The 19,748-nt window shown below is 32.1% G+C and overlaps 1 protein-coding gene across 2 annotated transcripts; it reads right to left on the reverse strand.

Annotated features, from left to right (window-relative positions):
- Window positions 1-7,831: 7,831 nt before the first annotated feature.
- On the reverse strand, window positions 7,832-18,303 carry LOC145636277 (allantoinase-like). Of its 2 annotated transcripts, none has more exons than XM_081687792.1 (16): window positions 18,146-18,303; window positions 11,461-11,554; window positions 11,161-11,281; window positions 10,838-10,911; window positions 10,654-10,730; window positions 10,440-10,476; window positions 10,266-10,351; window positions 10,103-10,162; window positions 9,846-9,991; window positions 9,558-9,684; window positions 9,265-9,420; window positions 9,053-9,163; window positions 8,834-8,944; window positions 8,568-8,666; window positions 8,301-8,457; window positions 7,832-8,184 (listed from the first exon to the last, which is right to left on the reverse strand). In XM_081687792.1, the coding sequence occupies exons 1-15, from the start codon at window positions 18,227-18,229 to the stop codon at window positions 8,329-8,331; spliced, it is 1,512 nt and encodes a 503-aa protein (XP_081543918.1). In that variant the 5' UTR covers window positions 18,230-18,303; the 3' UTR covers window positions 7,832-8,184; window positions 8,301-8,328. The 2 variants fall into 2 exon arrangements, with proteins under 2 accessions (XP_081543918.1, XP_081543917.1); XM_081687791.1 differs by lacking the exon at window positions 18,146-18,303 and adding an exon at window positions 13,816-13,992.
- Between the last annotated feature and the right edge of the window lie 1,445 nt (window positions 18,304-19,748).

The raw sequence follows: 19,748 nt of genomic DNA on the forward strand, positions 1-19,748 counted from the left end.
CGTTGCTAAATTACAACCATGGCTTACCATTTTCTTTTTCTGTAGAGATTTGACATATCAAATGAGTGGTAATGACAGAGGTATCTTTGCTTAGAGCCACTCTTTTACTGTCAAATATTGTCGTCGTTGCAATAACCCGGAAGAGAAGTAGCATGCATACTTACACTTGTTATTTCTGAGTATATGAAACAGAGAAAAGATGACTCATGAAGGTATAGTGGTAATGGTGTTTTGGTGAATAAGGAAGAAGATGAAAATTGGAATAGTAATACGTTTTTGACAAAGCAAAATGGTAGAACTAAAACAAGTTATAATTAAGGAAATTGAACAACAACAACAAAAAAAAAACACAACAAAAAAAATAAAAATAAAAAAATAATAATAAAAAAAAAAACAATGGGAGCCGTGAGTTGTGGCATTTGCCAATTACATTACATGCATTTCATGCATATTTTGTGTCTTATTATTATCTTATTATTGTATTAAACCGTGACCTTGGGTATTGGTAATAGCTTAGTATGCATGCATGCTTTGCATTCTTTTACATAATCAAAATATGCTAATTTGTCCTTTATGATTTAAAAAAAGATGATTGAAAATATTAGAATAATAATAATAGCAATAGGATACATAAAATCAGTTAGTACTAAACTTTTATCCGGGGTTAGAAAGTGATACTTTAGAAACGGTCACGGTTTTAAAATTGTACAGATTAAAGGGTCAATATTTGATATTCTCGATCAGGATATGTCAAACGGAATAAGTGTTACATATGTCAGTGGTAACACATTATTTTTATTTTATGTTATTTTTAAAAGATACACTTACTACTATTATTAGACTAAACAATTACACGATTAGGATATGATAAAATACGGATAAGATTTATCCCCTATAAAAGGGAGATTTCCCTTATCCGAAATCACCCTTTACTCAAAAAAACACACCCCTTGCCTTTTCCTCTTCGGTTTCCATGGCTCCCGGCAACCAAAACCGTCAAGCTCCATCTCCGTTCGACGAGCATTTTCGAGTGCTAAATTTATATCTAGTTTTGATTATGGCGTTAGTGGTACTACTAATGGCGTTAATGATTTTCATAATCATGAATAAATGACGACTTGAAGTTTCCGGCATGGAGTGTACAAGGTTCGAGTTATGCTACAAATTAGCCTCGTGTTTTGTTTGTAAATTAGGTGTACAAATTGTAAGGGTTTTGTATACTCTAAAATTATAAATAAACACTACTTGAACTTGTCTCTTATGTCTAATTATTGCGGTTGTTGTTAGCAAAATTAAATTTTGTTATTATAATTATGAAATTACACAAAATTTATTAGTTAATTGAATGTAAAAAAAAATTATGGAAAATAGGGATCAAAATTTTGTGTCTACAGACATATTAGTGGATTCCTTTGACATGAGTGGAACATTGATTCTATTCAATGATTGATTTAACTGTGGTACATTGAAATGTCTTCCCGTTACTGGAGATTATAAAGGATGCATCCTGGTTACTTCAAAAGTTGAATAGGAGCTTTGTTGCTACAAGATTGGATCGAGTCTACCTATTAAATTAGGGAATGTGTCATGGCCGCTTGAAGAGGGAGAATTCAGAAAAAATATGTGGTCGCGTTCAAATGCATTATATTACTCGGTAATCATTTATTTTTGTAATTTGAACTCAGATATCAAGAAACGATTTGTAGATTAATATGATCTCGACATGTGATGCAATTATATTATCAAATCGACACACATTGACTTAAGGAATTTGAATATTAATTGCACACTTGTCTCAGACAAGTGGGAGATTAAAGGATTTATGTCTTCATCGTGTGCAATTACTAGATATATAAATGGATCAAATTATGGAGATAATTAAGTTCGTTCATTTGGGTCGTCGCTATATCATATCAAATTATGGAGGTATTAACGATCTTTGAGCTAGTAAAATAGGCTAATGTTCACTTGGACGGATCCTATAAGGTCACACAAAAGGCCTAGATCGAGCACGAGAGGACGAGGCCCATGATGGGCCTCATTCCCTAGTATGGTCGGTCATATGGAGTGATATGGAGGGTTTTGGGCTTCGTGACTTAGTCTAATTATAATAAGATTATAAATAGACTAAGTGCCTGGATTTTAGTTATGCAATTGAAGATCAGTTTGATGAAACCCTAATCAGCAAACACGAGACCAAACCCCTCTCAAACTCTCTCTCTCTCACGACACTCTCTCTCCTCCTCGGCGCCGGTTGTGGTGGTTCATGGTGGTGGTGGTTCGTGGTGGTCGGTTAGTCCATTAAAGGTGGTGATCGCGGTTTTCCTCTTTCACTCGACCAATCGAATATTGGTGGATGGCTCGTTTGAATCTCGTGGACTAAATAGAGGAGCAATGCTTGGGGTTCTATTCTCTCCCTAATTTGCCAGTCAATTAGCTTTGTAAAATTCACGATTCAAAGGTATGATTATGTGCCTTGTGTGTTATTCATGCGATCTTGGGATTAGGTGCTTTATGAATATAATTCACGTTTTCCACTTTATAGTACCTATAAACTCCTACATACACCTCCTTGTGCAATTTACTTTCTGTACAAATCCACTATTCCTACTTTGTAATACTCCTTAGAGAGTAATATAGTGAGAGCCATACTGTAATATAGACCCTTAAAGGGATACTTGTACTATCCTATTTTCAAATAGTGGAATAAAAGTGCTCGTCGTTAAATATCGTGTGTGTATTTCTACTACTTGTCTTGCCTTTACATATCTCCTACTTATTTTATCAATCTCTACATCTTTAATTTGCTTTCGATGTGCACTCACCAACCCTAACAAGTGGTATCAGAGCCAAAGGTTGATTAGAGTGTTTACACATTAAAGATGTCTTTGGTCACGAAGTTCGAGAATGAGAAATTTGACGGCAAGATTAGTTTCAGCATCTGGAAAGTCCAGATGAAAGTTGTTCTAGTATAGAGAGGATTAAAGAAGGCTCTGTATGGAAAAGATAAAAAACCAGAGTCAATGACAAACGAGCAATGACAAGAGTTGGACGAAAAAGCCCTCTCGGCAATCCAACTATGTTTAACTAAGGAGGTACTGCGCGAGGTCATTTAAGAGGAGACAACAGCCGGATTATGGTTGAAGTTGGAGTCCCTCTACTTGACTAAAAGCCTCACCAACAAACTCTGTCTTAAGGAAAGGCTCTATACAATCCGGATGGCCAAAGGTACTTCCATTAAAACTCATCTCGATGAATTTAATTCAATTATAATTGATCTTGAAAATTTAGATGTTAAAATTGAAGATGAGGATAAGGTCGTGTTATTAATTGTCTCCCTACCATTAAGAAAATTATGCTTTATGGCAATAGTGATACTCTTTCTTTTGAGCATGTTAAATCTCACTTACTCTCAAAAGAAAAATTTGACCTTGAAATTCATTCTAATTAAAATGTCAAAGGTTTAAATATAAAAGGGAGATCACACGGTAGTAAAAGTACCATTAAGAAGTTCAAATTTAATGGACACAATTTGGAAAATCTTGCAAGTTTTACAAGAAACTTGGGCACACAGTTGAAGAATGCTGGTTTGCAAATAAAAAGCTCGAAAAGAAAGAGCAAAAGGAAAAGCCGAAAGAGACGGCAGAAGCCGATTTTGGAGAAATAGAGTTCGATGATGAAGTTCTCTTAGCTACTTCGCCAAGAAGAAAAAAAATTCTGACTGGGTACTTGATTCGGGTTCTGGCAACCATATTTGTTCTCAAAAGTCTCACTTTACCGACTATCAGCCGATGAAGAATAAAACTGTTACAATGGGTAACGATTATCATTGCAAAGTTCGTATTGTTGCCTCCGTACGGACCAAGACACAAGATGGTGTGATCAGGACTTTGTCTAATGTTCATCATGTTCCTGAAGAAGAATATCATCTCTCTTGGAATTCTGGACTCAAAAGGATATAAGATTTCGGCTCAAGGTGGAGTAATCAAAGTCTCCAAAGGTGCTCAACAAATATTGAAGGCCATCAAACATAGAAATATCTATGTATTACAAGGATCTTCAATTATGGCTTCATCATACTCAATCCCGACTCGGCAACAACGCCCTCAAAATAAAGGTCCAAGTAAGTCACTTTCTTATTCTGAACCTAAGCTTCAATCTGTGTCTGTTGATATCTCTTTGGAATTCTAATTTTCTTTTCAAATAGAGTCGGCATTTTAGTTTGAAATCTTGTTAGCCGGTAAGCCCAACCCTTCCCTCAGCTTGAAAACAACCCAAAGGATGGAGAATTTCCTACGGCCCCGATCCATCACCAGAGTCAATTCGTACACTCAATTTTAAGTAAAAAAGGGGAAGGGGAGCGTCCCTACGCGAGCGAGTTTAGCATGTGACATATTCACTTAATGTCGATCGGGTAACATACGACGAGCGCACATATAAAATTTGGTCCAAGGTGGAGATTGTTAGGTATGACCCAAATTTTATATACCCATTATTTTGGTGGAGTATTGCGCATATTTTAGAGGCTTCCGGAATCTCTAGAATAATACCCCACTTGAATGTTCTAGAGCATTATTGACATTGGAAGCTATTAGCTAGAATATAATACATGGTTCGTGAATTTTCTAGAACGTTATGGATACAAGAATGATGGAGGAATTTCTAGAATATTCCGGTCATTTTTCCAAGTTCCATATACACCTATAAATATAGGTCATGAGCATTCAATCATTGAATACAACACAACTCAAGAAGTCATACCATACACAAGCCTTCCTACATACTACACCTCCTTATACAATTTACTTTCTTTACAAATCCACTATTCCTACTTTGTAATACTTCTTAGAGAGTAATGTAGAGAGAGTCATATTGTAAATAAACCCTTAAAGGGATACTTGTACTCTCGTATTTTCAAATAGTGGAATAAAAGTGCTCGTCATTATATATCGTGTGTCTAATTCTACTACTTGTCTTGTCTTGCCTTTACCTATCTCCTACTTATTTTATCAATCTCTAAATCTTTAATTTGCTTCTACTGTGCACTCACCAACCCTAATAACCACAAAAATATTTGGCAACATAGAACCCTCATACATTAAAATATTGAGCAAAGATAACAGGAAATTATTCACACTAATAAACAAAACATTAACATGTTGCCGCAAATTAACACAGATTGCTCAATGCCAATTATTCTGACATAGGAAATTATTCATACTGTTAAGCAAATCATTAGCATGTTGGTGCAAATTAATACAAGTTGTTCAATGTCAATTACTCTGTAATAGAAATTCATGTTTTAAATCATAACCTTTATATATTTGAGCATAACCATGATATAATACAAAATGCATATATGTGTAGCGAGCTTTCCATCATTTCATGATCTAAATAATATAGCAAAAATGCAAATGTTCTATATTTTAGGAGTTCTCATGTATGGTTCTTATACAATAAGGGTTTTCATATGAACATAAACATATACATGTGTAGGCCGGTTTCCATGTACTAAAATATGTTGTGATTGTTCTAAATTTGAGTTTTCATGACATTTATAATTAGGAAAACCTACTAGTATCATGGAAGCTTTTAGCAGGCATGGCTGGAAAAGAGAGTATCGCTAAAACCAAGCCACTACTTGCACCCTACAAGTGATAGACATTAACAGATTATAAGTTTATTGTAAAATCAATGAAGAAATAATATAATTGTTATAAGCAACAATGGAAAGAATGAATAATACAAGAGAGAAATATTATAATTGTTATTGGTGACTCTACAAATTGAAATCAGGAAATGTCAATAATAAAAGCTTTGCAAAGGAATAATTTACCATTCATACTCCATATTATCTTAAAAGTATTTAGAAAATCATATACTGTAAATTTCAAGAATGGAAGAATCAGATATTGCTATATAATCTCCATTTTTTTGACTTGTTGAGTTTCAGTAGAGAATGATTAAGATTTAGATTTGCTAAGATTTAAAAGCTTGGGTGATCCTAGGGGTTGGCGACCGTTATGAAAAGAAAATATATATTGTGACATGAATACAATAAAGTACTTCAATTGCTTAACCATTTTAAAATTTAATATTGTGACATGAATACAATAAAGTACTTCAATTGCTTAACCATTTTAAAATTTAATTGGCATTGCATGAAAAAGAATGGAGAACAGAGTAACTGAGATTGCAAAAGAGAGGAAAAGTTTTCGTGAGGGTGCTAATTTTTAGACTATTAATATGGAAGGAAAGGGAAATGAGTAGCTATATACTTTAGTGCTGAATTACATTAGTGCACCTCATCTCACTTCTAATGCAATTCAAGCAATATTCTTCCCTAAAATGTTGTACCTTAATCGTTGCAGCATCAACCTCAATATAACGATTCTAGTGCATAAAAGGAGCATCCTCTAAGAGCACTGGGCATATATGTTATAAGCAACGACTCTTATCCAGACATCTTCCCAATCAGCAAAGATAGCTCTTTATTTGGCCTCTTATAGATTTTTTAGAAGAGTTTCTTATAGATTGAAACTGCTAATGCTTCTAGAAATATAATCTATTAAACTCTTATGACTAAATTGATATCAGAAAGATCATAAAATAAACAGAGAAAACTGAAAATGAAATGAAACCATGGATTATTATAAGTACATTTGAAACCATCAGTCCTATACTAAAAGAACAATGGTCAATGGACAGCATGGTGAGATTGAGATTGTGTGCTTTAATATTTTGAGAAGCATACAGACCTAAGATGATATTAGAATCAACACAAATCATAGCAGTAAAACAGCTAACTACTTTGATTCTCTCTGAATGCAAGACATATATACTAGGGTCAAAAGCACTCAATGAATCCTATGTACCATCTAGTATATTAGATTTCTGAAGCATCTTACATTAAGGTTTAGCATGTTGTCTGTGGTTGATCATCAGAGATCAATTAGATTTCTGTGGTTGCAACCAAGAGATTAAGCATCATTGGTCAAGCACATTGATATTTTAGGAGTGCATACACCGATGGTTTATTTGCTGGTGCTTTCAAAAGGCATGGTGAATTCACTTTAAGCTATTATATATCTCAGATTATAGAATTTAAATTGTTATTGTTAAGAGTCATGTATAGAATGAAGTAATGGTGTTCTAGCACGTACATACCGTGCACAATTAAAATGAAGAAATAAAGTGAACAAGATTACGAAACTATGACTCTTACAGGTTTTCCAAAATAGAAGAGCCCGATCATATTTGATCCAAATTGCACCATATCAAAGTGGCTGAATGCGTAAGTAAGCAATGTGTATATATATCCACTCAGAAGGTTGTCCAAAGAAAGTTGTATGCATTAACAATTAGGAACATCATTGCATTAACAATATATTCAAAGGGTCGAGTCATATATTCGTGTGCAATACCAGTTAATAAATGAATAATTAGCTGTAAGCCTTTAGTTACAATTAGAAAGTTGAGAACGCAATAATAAGGGTAAGAGCTATGATTGGAATTCAAAAAATTCTAATGCTCTGAATGTAGTTTGCAAACACAGAGCAAAGACGTAGTGTAAACATACAATCTTGAGGTAGAACTAACCTGCCACATTAGAAAAAGGCCTCATTATTGGCAAAGATTAAACTGTGAAGTATCTCTTTTACTGAATATCCTTGCCTCTCGAACCACAGCATCAAACACAAGAGAATTAAAGAATTCTATCATATACTTTCATGTTGTTATGTTAGATGAACATCTTTGTGATTTTGTTTTTTCTAATGAATTGACTCAATTCTACACCTTGCTTTTGTTCATTTGAAAGAGAGTTGCAAACTTGCAACAGGAACAATTCATGTTATTTCCTTTTAATTACCGACAGTTTGTCATCTTAACCTTGTGTTTCTCCCTATAGTTTATTCATTGAAAAACACAATACACAAAAAGGTTGGTAATTGCAGTTCAATTTTGTACAATATCCCAGTTCTGCAACCAAAACCTTTGTTAACATTATCAAACCACGAAAACTTCGGGTCACCTACATCAAATTCCAACATCGAATCTCCAAGAATAGATGTTCCTCGGCGAAGATGCTGTACACATAAATACTATGTACATTTTGGTCTGATGATTTCCAGTCATCTTCAACTGTACAACAAGCAATCATCTACATAATTTGTGCCTGGCCACCTGAAGAAAAAGACGTGAACACGAGTTTAGACCAAGTCAATGGCATTCAGATTTCTGAGGCAGAAGAAAGGAAAACAAATGTCTATCAGCAAAAAACAAACAGATTAGCAATTTACCTTAAATAATCCAGGCATCCAGCCGCGGCTATGTTGCTAAAAGACGGTTTCCACAGGCTGCAGGAGCATGTTTTCCTTCCTTGTACACGAGGTTTCCCCTTACAAATGTTGCCAACACTTTGCCAGAAAGTTTTCTTCCCATGTAAGCCGAGATGCTCTATAGTATATGAAATCAATGAAATAATTAAAAATGGGAAGACAAGTTGATAAAAAGTGTAACATAATTTTAAGTGTTTCGTTCTACAGTTGTTAAATGTGGTAACTTACAGGATGCTTGAAGTATGAAGGATGATTTTGGTCAAGATCAAAATCTGTTTCGGGTTCCCACGCAACTATATCTGCATAGTTCCCAACTGCAATAGACCCCTGCACATGTGCATAAGCTCAGGTTAGATTAATACATTAGTCCTAAACTCGTTCTTTTCACTTGGAAAACGCTTGTCATAGCTTACAGGAGCTAAATATAATTGATGCAGTTGAAAATAAACTTGGATAACCATTATATTAAATTTTTGTGAAGTAATTTACTGCACCTTTAAAGGTAGACCAGCAAGTTTGGCTGGCTTCTCGCTCCACCATGAAGCTATTTGTTCAAAAGTTACTCCATATTTACGACCAGAAGTCCATGTTGCAGGAAGGACATACTGCACATAATTGAAGGAAATTGTTTTAGCTGAATGAACAAGTCAGGATAATGAGATAATAATAATAATAATAATAGCGCGATACTTCATAATTTAGAATGGACTTACCTGCAAAGATGATATTCCACCCCATGCCTTCAAGAAATCACCCTGCTGTAAAAGTTTAAGGTCTGGGAGTGCTGGTGAATGGTCAGAACTCAGCATATCGATATCTCCACCCTAATATAGCAGAAAAATCAAGAAAATCCAATTCATTGATTGTAATTTGAAACTAGTCATCAAAATCTAATGCACATATATGTGTTGGTTCAGAAAAATACCCTCAAAGCCTCCCACAATTTTTCTTTGTTTTCAGCATCTCGGATAGGAGGAGCACACTTAAATCGTGTATCTCCATCAGGAATCTCATCCGCGGAAAATGACAGGTAATGAGGACATGTTTCTATGCTTATGCTGTCACCTCTAGCCTTTGCATTCTGCAAAAAAGAATTTAATTTAAAAAAAAAACACAGGAAATTACAAACAGGCATTGTATTAGGTTGCAGGATAACTAAAAACATTAATCATATTTACACATGCACAAGGATAGTGAAAAATGGTAATATATACATACCTTCAGAAGGTTTAAAGAAGATTGAGCATCGGAAAGATGGACAATATGAAGATGAGCTCCTTCTGCAGGACCACCAGCTCTTGTGTTTTCGCTAACTGTCAAAAGATCTCTAATTGCTGCCTCCTCCCTAGCATAGTAAAGAGTAATGACAGTTCAATAAGAGTACGAGCAACATCCAATCTATAGACTAGTTAAGAAACAGTAACACTCCTTGCATGAGGGGTCATCTATGTATTTTAGGCTGAAAAATCTACATTCATTAGCATAATAAGATAAGATATAACTCACATTGATGGGGGTCTTGTCTCAAGGTAAGTTGAATATAATCGAGCATCTTTGTTATCGTCCTTCACTGACTTGTCTGCAATATCTAGTTGAACTTCTGCATGTACGAGCAATGGTCTTTTGAATTTAGCCAATACAGACAGTCCTTCCTACAGAACCAATATACAGATTCAACGTTAATACAAATGTAGAAGAAGCATAGTGGTATCCAAGCAGGGGAAAACAGAACAGAGAAGAATACTAAGGAAGATAATAATCACCTTAATATGGGTAATGTTTGTCATGGGAAAGTCATTGATTCCTGATGGACACATAAAAGACTGTAGGACCGAAAGAGTGTTAGTAAATGATTATGGCACTTAAAGCTCCAAAATTAAATGCAAAACTCATGCACAGACAAATGAATCACAATGACATTCTTACCTTTAAACCGAGAACACCAGCTCTAAGGAAACGTTCTAAAGCAGTGGCATTGAGGGCGTTATCAGGCACTAGACCACCCCAGAAACCTATATCAATGATCCCACATCAAAAACTCTATTTGTCACACACACACACACAAGGGAAAAAAGTTACAACATGGCTTTTGAAGCTTACCAACATCAACAAATATTCTGTTCTTTGAAGCATTGATCTGTTCAACACAGATAAAATTTAAAATTAGCTTTTCACACAGACAGCTAGTTTAATTATATGTAATGAATGTAAAAGACAATTATGTAGTAATGCCTTAGACAAGACAAGGACTAATTAGCAACTTATTTATAACTTTGCTCAAATAACAAAATGAAAAGTTTGCATAAATCATTACCTTAAGCTTAAGAGTTTCCTCAGAAACTGTTGAAGGTTCGCTGTTCAAAGGCATGTCAATCAGGGTTGTTATCCCACCTGTCAAAACATTATTCAGTTTCGATATATGCTTAACAACCAGCATAGTGTAGCATACAGATGAAAGGGAATTGCAATCACAAAACACAGCGGAAAAATGGAAGTACCAGCAGCAGCAGCTCTGGTACCAGAAGGAAATCCTTCCCACTCCTCTCTTCCAGGATCATCCAAATGAGCGTGCCTGGAGTCAAAAAAACAAATCAGTAGTTGAAAATAGAGGAAAGGAACATTTCCTTGAGATTAACTAATCAAGAAAGTCTTAGTCTAGCACTGATTCCACTTGCTCCTTGAGATGAAAGGAACAGGAATGAACTTATATTCATCTATGAAGCACAAGATTACACAAAAGGATTCAACTTATGTTAGTTCGTTATTAAGTAAAGATGATGCGAATGCAATGCAATGCAGGTCTCTCGGGTAGATATCTTACACATCAATTAGGCCCGGCATGACAACAGCCTCCCCAAAATCAACTATTTGACCCTTCCTGATATATCCATGCCAATCTTCTTCTTTAACAAGGCTAAAGACTTTGCCATCTTTTATCTCAACTGTTTAGATTGTGCACATTGAAGAAATATGATTAATTGGTAGTTATGGAAAAAGTTTAATTAGCGACGAGGTTTCTTAGCTTCTTTCTTTAACTTTCGCGTATGATCATGTCAAATACAATCAAGGTAAACTAAAAACCATCTTTAAGTGGAAAAAATTATGAGTGTTACAAACAAACCTGCACCAGAAATGACACCGTCCTGCGTTACAATCCGCTTGCTAGATATCCAGTAATGGTTGTGATGTAGAAGGCTACATCCACTTGGAGCAGTCTACAATATCATCAAATTATTCCAAGTTATTAATTGTTCATGTTTATGATTATATTGAAGTATACTAAAGGTACTAACACAATTTTATGCTTTTTTTACTATGCACAATTATAACATTATAAGTTAATGCATAATGTAGTATATCAATACTGTGCTCGAATTTTAGCAAGCTCATTTTAGGTATTACCCTGCCCCTTATCCTATTATCAAGGGTCGAGTTTGATAAAGTTTGAGAACTAGCCAACTACAGAATTAAAGGTAATACCCCAAAATGAGCTTGATCAAACTCGACCCTTGATATTCTACTCGAAAGGAAGAAGGATACTAAAATGACTTTAGGCCATGGAATGTTAGTTAACATGATTTTTTTATGTTCCATTTGCTACATACTACGTACAACCTTAGAATATAGAATTAGTTAAGATGAGAAACTAGTCCTATCATATCACATCAACATAGTGGTGCTAAAGTTATTGTGATTCATTATTTCTTTATATTGCATGCAAAAGTTGCAACCATCAATAGTATTCAATATTTTGATAGAATTGGGACCAATTTAGACCAAACGTACAGCTACAAAACTACTGGTCCGCCCTTGATTTATACAGCTCATTTGAAACGTGTTGGCTAACAACTCATCCGAATAAATTACTCAATCTGTCCCTTAAACACACCGTCTCATTTCCCATATAATAGTATTACCTTATCATATTAGGAGTCCCACTAGTCGCATAGTCCCTATATGCATTTTTGCATATAGAAGGGCAAAAGTGGAAAAGCGCTGAGGTTTGACATCCAGAATGGTACTTTTTATGGTTACAGTGGTACATTTTTTTGTACTATTATGCATGTATATTGTACCATTAGATTTTAGTACTACTATTATATCTCACGATGGTATAATATTTTGATGTACCATTTACATACTTATTTGTACTATTAGCATAATATTTATACCACTACAACTTTTAATGGTACTATTTACCTATCAAATGGTACTTTATACTCCAACTACAACTTCAACTTTATTACTACATTGCCATCCTATATGCAATGTTTGCATATAGGAACTATGCGCCAGACCTTCTCCATCATATTAGTATTAAATCGATAAGTACGGAGTAGACAGACATTAAGGTAATTTCTTACGAACAAAACGCAAAAAAAAAAATGTGACAACTTTTTAAAAACGGAAGAATTATAAGTTAAATGGTATATGTGTTATTAAAGAAGAATTGTAAATTACAAATTGAAACACAGGATAATATAAAGTGAAAAAAGAATCAATTGAAAATTGAATCCAACTACCACTACAGTTTAAGATTCTAATTTGATACGAATTAAAGATTACTTTATAATGACATTTGAAAAAAGTTTGAGTAGTGCCGTAATATTTGACCATTTTATTCATGTGCATGAATTTGGTCGTTAGTGCTTTTTTCTATTAAATTTTATAAAGTACAGTAGGTTTTTTTTTATTTTTTTTTTATTTTTTTTAAGTATACTATTTTTGTGCGGTTAACAAGAACTCAGACTTCTCCAAACACTTTGCAACTTGCATTGTATAACAACCGTAAACTACCCATCAAAAATTCGTAAAAAGTGGTAAAAATTAACTAGTAAGACAATCACTTTGATGAGGTATTTTAGGGTGGCATTGACTAATCAAAACCTCATTTTAACCCTCTACTTTAGTTGTTATGCCACGAGGTTAAAATAACGTCCACAAAACGTATTATTGTTGGATCTATTACTCTGGAATCTCGAATTTGTTTCCTACAAATGTGTTTGTATTTGAGAATATCTTTCGATAACAACTATATAATAATAGCCCGATATAAACTAAACCCTCGTTTTTAGTAATTAAATTTTTAATCAAAATAATAAACCAATAGAATCGAAATAAAGCCCTAGACTTTATGATTCTAAACCAATAGAAGAACATGAAGCCCTAAACTTCATGATTCTAACTTACCCCACCAAGAAATAGTATCCCCTAAACCTTTGCACCAAGAAATAATATTAAAATAAAATAAAGGCAAAATCAAAGATTATACATGTGCAAATAAAAATAAAAAAAGATTCTCTCCAATAACGAAACAGAAGAACAATCTAGTAACGTATCATCGATATTGAAAATAACTAAATCGAGTAATTGGAGAGGATTCTCTCGTATCATAAACATGAAATAAAAAAGAGCAAATGTGATAAAAGAAACGTCGAAAAAAAATTTAAAAAAAATTGGAGAAAAAAGAACAGACCTTGAGAGAGAACTTAAGAAAGAAAAGGAGAATGGAAGCAATCACAGGAAGTAAAGAGAAGAAGCTCCGTTTTTGAAACTCCATTATTTTCTCTCTTTTCTTTTTTTTCACTCACACTCTCTCTCTCTCTAAGATCTCTCTCTATAAAATTAATGAATCAAAAAATATAATGAATCAACGTATGATATAATAAATCGAATAAATATATATACACAAAACAAAGATACTTAGACCTACGCACTAGAGGGGGACAACCACTTGACTAAATAAGATTAGGTCCTTTTTTATACAATATACTTTATTATTTTATCATATCATGACTGCGGAAGTCTTTATTTTATTTAATGTAATCGTTGTATATCTAAAATATCTTATTATCTCGAATTAGTATATTGTTATTAGTTAATTAGTTGATTTGAGAGTACTTAATTTTCTTGTCGATCAATTAAAAACATGTATTTTTTATGTGTTAGTATTAATCCGTATATATATGTGAACCGTTGTATGAGAAATTTTCCGAAAGAAGAACGGGACCACGGGAATCCTTGGGATATAATAATAGAAAAAAGGAAAGGAATCAAAATGCTCCGTGATGTAAGGGACCAATGAGAGACGTTTGCAAGTTGGATCTTTACTTTCCAATTTTGTTGTTTACTTTATAATTACGAATAGTTTATTATTTAAATTAGGAGATATGTAAAAGATTCTTTGTTCTTATTCTTTTTGGTGTTCACGGCAAGTGGATTCTAGACATGCTCGTGCTGTCATTCACACTTATTTGCATGCACCTTTGTTTTTTTAGTTTGTAAATAAATACAATAAGTATAAGGTATTTTTGTTTTGCTTTGTGTCTTTTGTTTAGCCGCAACCTTTCTACTTTTTATGTATAAAAATAAATATTACTCAATACGGAGTAATATATTTAAGGGTATGTTCTCATTGACTGAACTGAGCTGAACTGAACTGAAATGAATATTTTATAAGAGAAGGAAATTAGGAACTAAACTAAACTGAACTGAACCGAACCTAACTGAACTGAATTGAATTTCAACGTATGAGAACAGACCCTAAATTTCAACTATTAAAAAGAAAAACGGCGTATTTTGTGTATCGCTAGCCAAGTTATCTCTAAATTACTAACTAAATAGTCTCTATAATACTAACAAAATAACCCCTTGTAGCTAACGAAAAATTTCCATTATGGATGACTACTGATCACATATAAGTATTTTATCGTCAATAGTTAGATATTATGAAAAGTTGATTATATTAAAATGTATTGCTACAAATTAAGATAAATTTATCTTTATATGATAGCTTTTTCTAAAAAAAATAACCAAAAATATATGTAATCAGCCTGAAAAATACCAAAGGCCTTGCAACTAGCTAGTAGTATAATATTCTAAAAATGATATAATTATGAAATGGCGTAGATATTATGCTGGAAAATATAGATTAATTAGCTAGCAAAAAGCCAAGGGGTAGTCTGCAAAGATGCCCACCACAATCAGCACTCACCGGCCATACACGACCCACACCAACCCACCATGCATAAAATAGGCCCCATACTTCTGGTCAGCGATTAAACACTTAAGATAAAATATAATTTTTTTTTAAAAAAAAAATGTAGTAGAAAATGTATAATTATTAAGTTTTGTATTTTTTGGATTATTATTATTATTATTTGCAATGTACTCTATTTGTGCATACTACAGAGTACAGAGTATGTATTAAGGGAAGAGATAGGTTATTATAGATTTATAGTAACAAAAATTTTAACACAAACTAATGGTGTTTTTCATAAACACACAATAACATTTACTCTCTCCGTCCCTAAATTACATTCTTGTTTTTCTCTATTATGTGAGGAATAAATGCTAGAAATAGGAATATAATTTAAAGATGGAGGGAGTAAAAGATATCAATGCAAATTGATTTCAAATCACATACCTAACAGAGTAACAGAATATATGTTTTTCAACCATCAGAAAATTTTGTACACCACAATTCGTTCCCAAGACTTTATGAAGACCAATTTAGGTTGGAATTGAAAAAATTAGTCCATATGCATGTAAAAGCAAAAACAAAATACTATGTAACTTTTTATATTCACGAGATGAGTGTTACATTATGTTTAGCTCACTTTGTTTGAAGATATTTCCCGGCAAAAGCTAATGAGCGCCCCGGGACGTTAGATAAGAAAATTAAAGTGCAAATATTAGATTAAAATTAACATTAATTACACCGAACGACGCGTGATTTTGTCATAAATTCCTAACTTAATACCATTTCAACCAATATAATTTATCCTTATCTAACGCCCCGGGGCGCTCGTTAGCAAGATATGAATAACAAATATTAATTCAAACCTAATAAAACCTCATTGGATATTTTTATTTCCTTATACAATTAATAATTGTACATTTAAGCTCAAAGTTTAATTAAATCAAACAATCAACTCAGATAAAAAAAAATTCAGATAGAAATTAAAAATGGGTAATGCTAAATGCAGCCCTTAGGGCAGTATATAAGCATTTAATATACTTCTTTTTTTAGTATTAATTTAGGAATTTATTGACAATTCACGATTAAATTGGTGTAATAAATATGTAATCATTGTTAATTCTTTTCATTTTTAACTTCTTATATGCAGCCCTAAGAGTTGCATATATCTTTTACCATTAAAAATAAGTTTTGAAATCAAATATGCAAAAACAATTTGAATTATTGAACACAGCCTTACTATTATACTTCAAATTAACAAAGGATTACATAAAGTATGGAATTCAGCCATTACATTTGCCTATGGTTTTAAATTGAGAATCATAGAAATTAGGAAAATTACATATTCTTACAACTAAATATAATCCTTCCAATTTTTAAAAAAGAAAAAGTTTCGATCTTGTACTAATATATTATTCTCACAATTGTACGTGCTTTTGGTAAATTTTTAATCTATAAGAAATTAGAAACGTAAGGATAATTAGATGGTTTAAAACTTCTTACGAGTTAATAAAAATTAATTTTACTAAAGTTGTTCGTTTACACTACATATTCTCTCATTTTATTTTTATTTTCTTTATGTATTTGCCAATAGAATGTTGAAAAAAAAAGGTTGGGAGAATTTATATAAACGAGTATATATCTTGAAATAATAGATGAATAGCTTAGCTTATTCACTCTCAATTGGATTACACTCAATCAAAACCACGAGTAATTTTTAATTCTTGTTTTGGATCTCTATCCTACCAATAAAATGAGCAAAAAAAGTAACTGTTGATATATAATTATATTGTAGATAGTGGTCATCATGATAATATAATTCGTGGAACAAAATTAATCTTCAAATTAGATAAGATTGAAGCCATAAATCATCACTGTCTACTTAATACTTCGCATAAGATAAGATTGAATTATAATCGAGTTAATTTTGTTTACATGTTTGGAAGATTTCGCAAATATATCAAGTTCGAAAAATCAGCTAAAATGACATTTTCCTATTTTAAAAGATAATATTGTTTTTTTTTTTCTTTTTAGTAAACTATGATAAATCCAATTAACATAGGGGTTATTTATTCAGAGGTTACTCAATAGGTCAAGGATTATTTGAGGGTTGACCCTGAATAAGTAACCTCAGACCTCAGTCACATATAAAAATTTGTGCTTTTTTTCTATAAAAAAAAGCTATTTGATTAGAGAATATCACATGTAGAAAACATTGAAATTATGCCTATAATATGAATTACTATTCGTATATGCTAGGAACCTGAAAAATACGCTTGTTTAGACTTTTGATACACGCACTCAAGTCATTGTCTAACTTATTAAAATATATTCCGTCAAATGTAATATAGCAATAAATAAAAGATTAAATCAATTTTCAAGATTCAATTCACTTAACCAATAACAACATTATTACAAGTACGAGAAAAGATACATACATACGTACTCCATTAGTCTATACTTTATAGTAACCTAAAGAATAAAATAACATTCCAACTTTTATTTCATCCCTCTTTCCCTTAATTAGATTTCTACTTTCTCTATTACATGACGAATAAATATTAGAAATAGGAATTTAATAAAGAAACGAAAAGAGTACTCTAAAAACGGTCAGAATAATTATTAATAATAATCCGTCAACCATAATGCAGGGAAGTAATACAAATAGAATAAGTCATAATTGATTTTCTCACGTAATTTAATTAGACGGTGCAATTATCAGGGAATTCGAAAGGGAAAAGATAACTCTTTCAAATAGAAACATGCAATATGTTGAAGAAAAAAAAAATCTAAAAAAAAAAAAGGAAAGGGAAAAAAAAGAACAAACCTTAATAGAGAACTTAAGAAAGAAGAAGAGAATGGAAGCAAGAACAGGAAGCAAAGAGAGTAAGCTTCGTTTATGAAACTCCATTATTCTCTCTCTCTCTATCTCTCTCTCTCTCTCTTTCAAACTCACTCCTCTTTCTCTCTCTAGATGAATAATGAAATGAATGAATGAATGAATGTTATTGAATCAATAATAATGATAATATATTTATGCACAAGATCATAATTATTAAAGAATGAAGATAGCCCTACATACACTAGACAACCACTTGGCTAATACAATATTTTTAAGTTTTTTTTTTCTTTTAAATAAAGCCCACTTGACTATAAATTAGGTTACTTTAATAATATATATACTCATAATTATTCGTATATATTTCCTTCATCACACAATACAAATGGTTTTTCACAATAATTAAGAAAATTGTAAATTGTAAAACTTTCTAAGTACATTTGTGTCTGTGGGGTTAGGGAAAAAAATACGGAATAGTTAGTATGTAAATAGGAAAAAAAAAATACGAAGTAGTTAGTATATATAGGAAAAAAATTATGAATAGTTAGTATTTATTGAAAAGAGAGAAAAAAGAAAAAAAAATATATGGCAACTCATAAAAAATAGGGTAATATCCTCAAAAAGTAATACGATTATATGTATTTAGGACCTAAACTATTCACCTTATTTCCACTTATTTCAGGGTTAATAATTTCAAATAAGTTCATATAAGATCGGATAAATTAAGATAAGTTCAGATAAGTAAAAATCAGGTGAATAGAACACACCCTTATCTTTTTATTTAGTTTTTTTTTTTCCCTTTTTTTATTAGTCGTTGTGATTTGCAATTATATACTACCTCCGCTTAAATTGTTGCAAATAATGCGAAACAAAGGTAGTACAATTATTTTTACATTTATAAGACATTCCAAAGTTGCAACTAAACAAAATTAGAAGTAGTATATGAAATCTGGTTAGATTTGTCTCGATTTAGAGATTTTAAATACAATATTACATCATAATTTATGTAATTACACAAACTAAACAAAAGGAGCAAAAGTGACTTGACATCAAATACATATTGCCAAAAAAAAAAAACAAAAAAAAAAAAAAAAAAAAAAACCTAATACTAATTAATTAAGTATTTTAGGGAGTAATTTGAAAAAAAAAAAAAAAAAAAAAGTAGGTAAGATTTGAACTCATGACCTTATGTAGCTATCTATTGATGCTATGATAGCTAATCTGTTATGTCAAATGATCACATCAACCAAAAGCCTATTATTTTGGCTAAAGTCCCAAGACAAATCAAACTAGATCTCATATTTGATCTTATAAATTAAGAGAAATTTAGAAGATTCTCTCTTTTTCTTTAAAAAGTCAAAGATTTCAAACAAGACCATCATTGTGGAACGGAGGCAGTATATTACTTACACTAAGATGCACGATGTATCTAAAGGTATTGCTTATTTGCTCATTTTAATGATTATTACTCATTTAATCATCAAATGCAAAAAAATACTGACCCTTGGCCACCATATATACACTAATACACCCGTGTGTGTATATAATTATATTAAGTATGGCAGTTAATGCAGGAAATATGCATGTGTAT

The sequence above is a fragment of the Chenopodium album genome, chromosome 6, assembly GCF_948465745.1.
Source record: "Chenopodium album chromosome 6, dcCheAlbu1.1, whole genome shotgun sequence".
NCBI lineage: Eukaryota > Viridiplantae > Streptophyta > Magnoliopsida > Caryophyllales > Amaranthaceae > Chenopodium > Chenopodium album.

Excerpts from the sequence above, each read along its gene's own strand:
- LOC145636277 (XM_081687792.1), bottom strand. The coding sequence starts at position 18,229 with ATGGAGTTTCATAAACGAAGCTTACTCTCTTTGCTTCCTGTTCTTGCT. Across the intron at positions 10,731-10,837 it reads TACCAGAGCTGCTGCTGCTG|GTGGGATAACAACCCTGATT; the intron begins GTACTTCCATTT and ends ATGTTTTGACAG. Across the intron at positions 8,667-8,833 it reads TTGCTGGTCTACCTTTAAAG|GGGTCTATTGCAGTTGGGAA; the intron begins GTGCAGTAAATT and ends GCACATGTGCAG.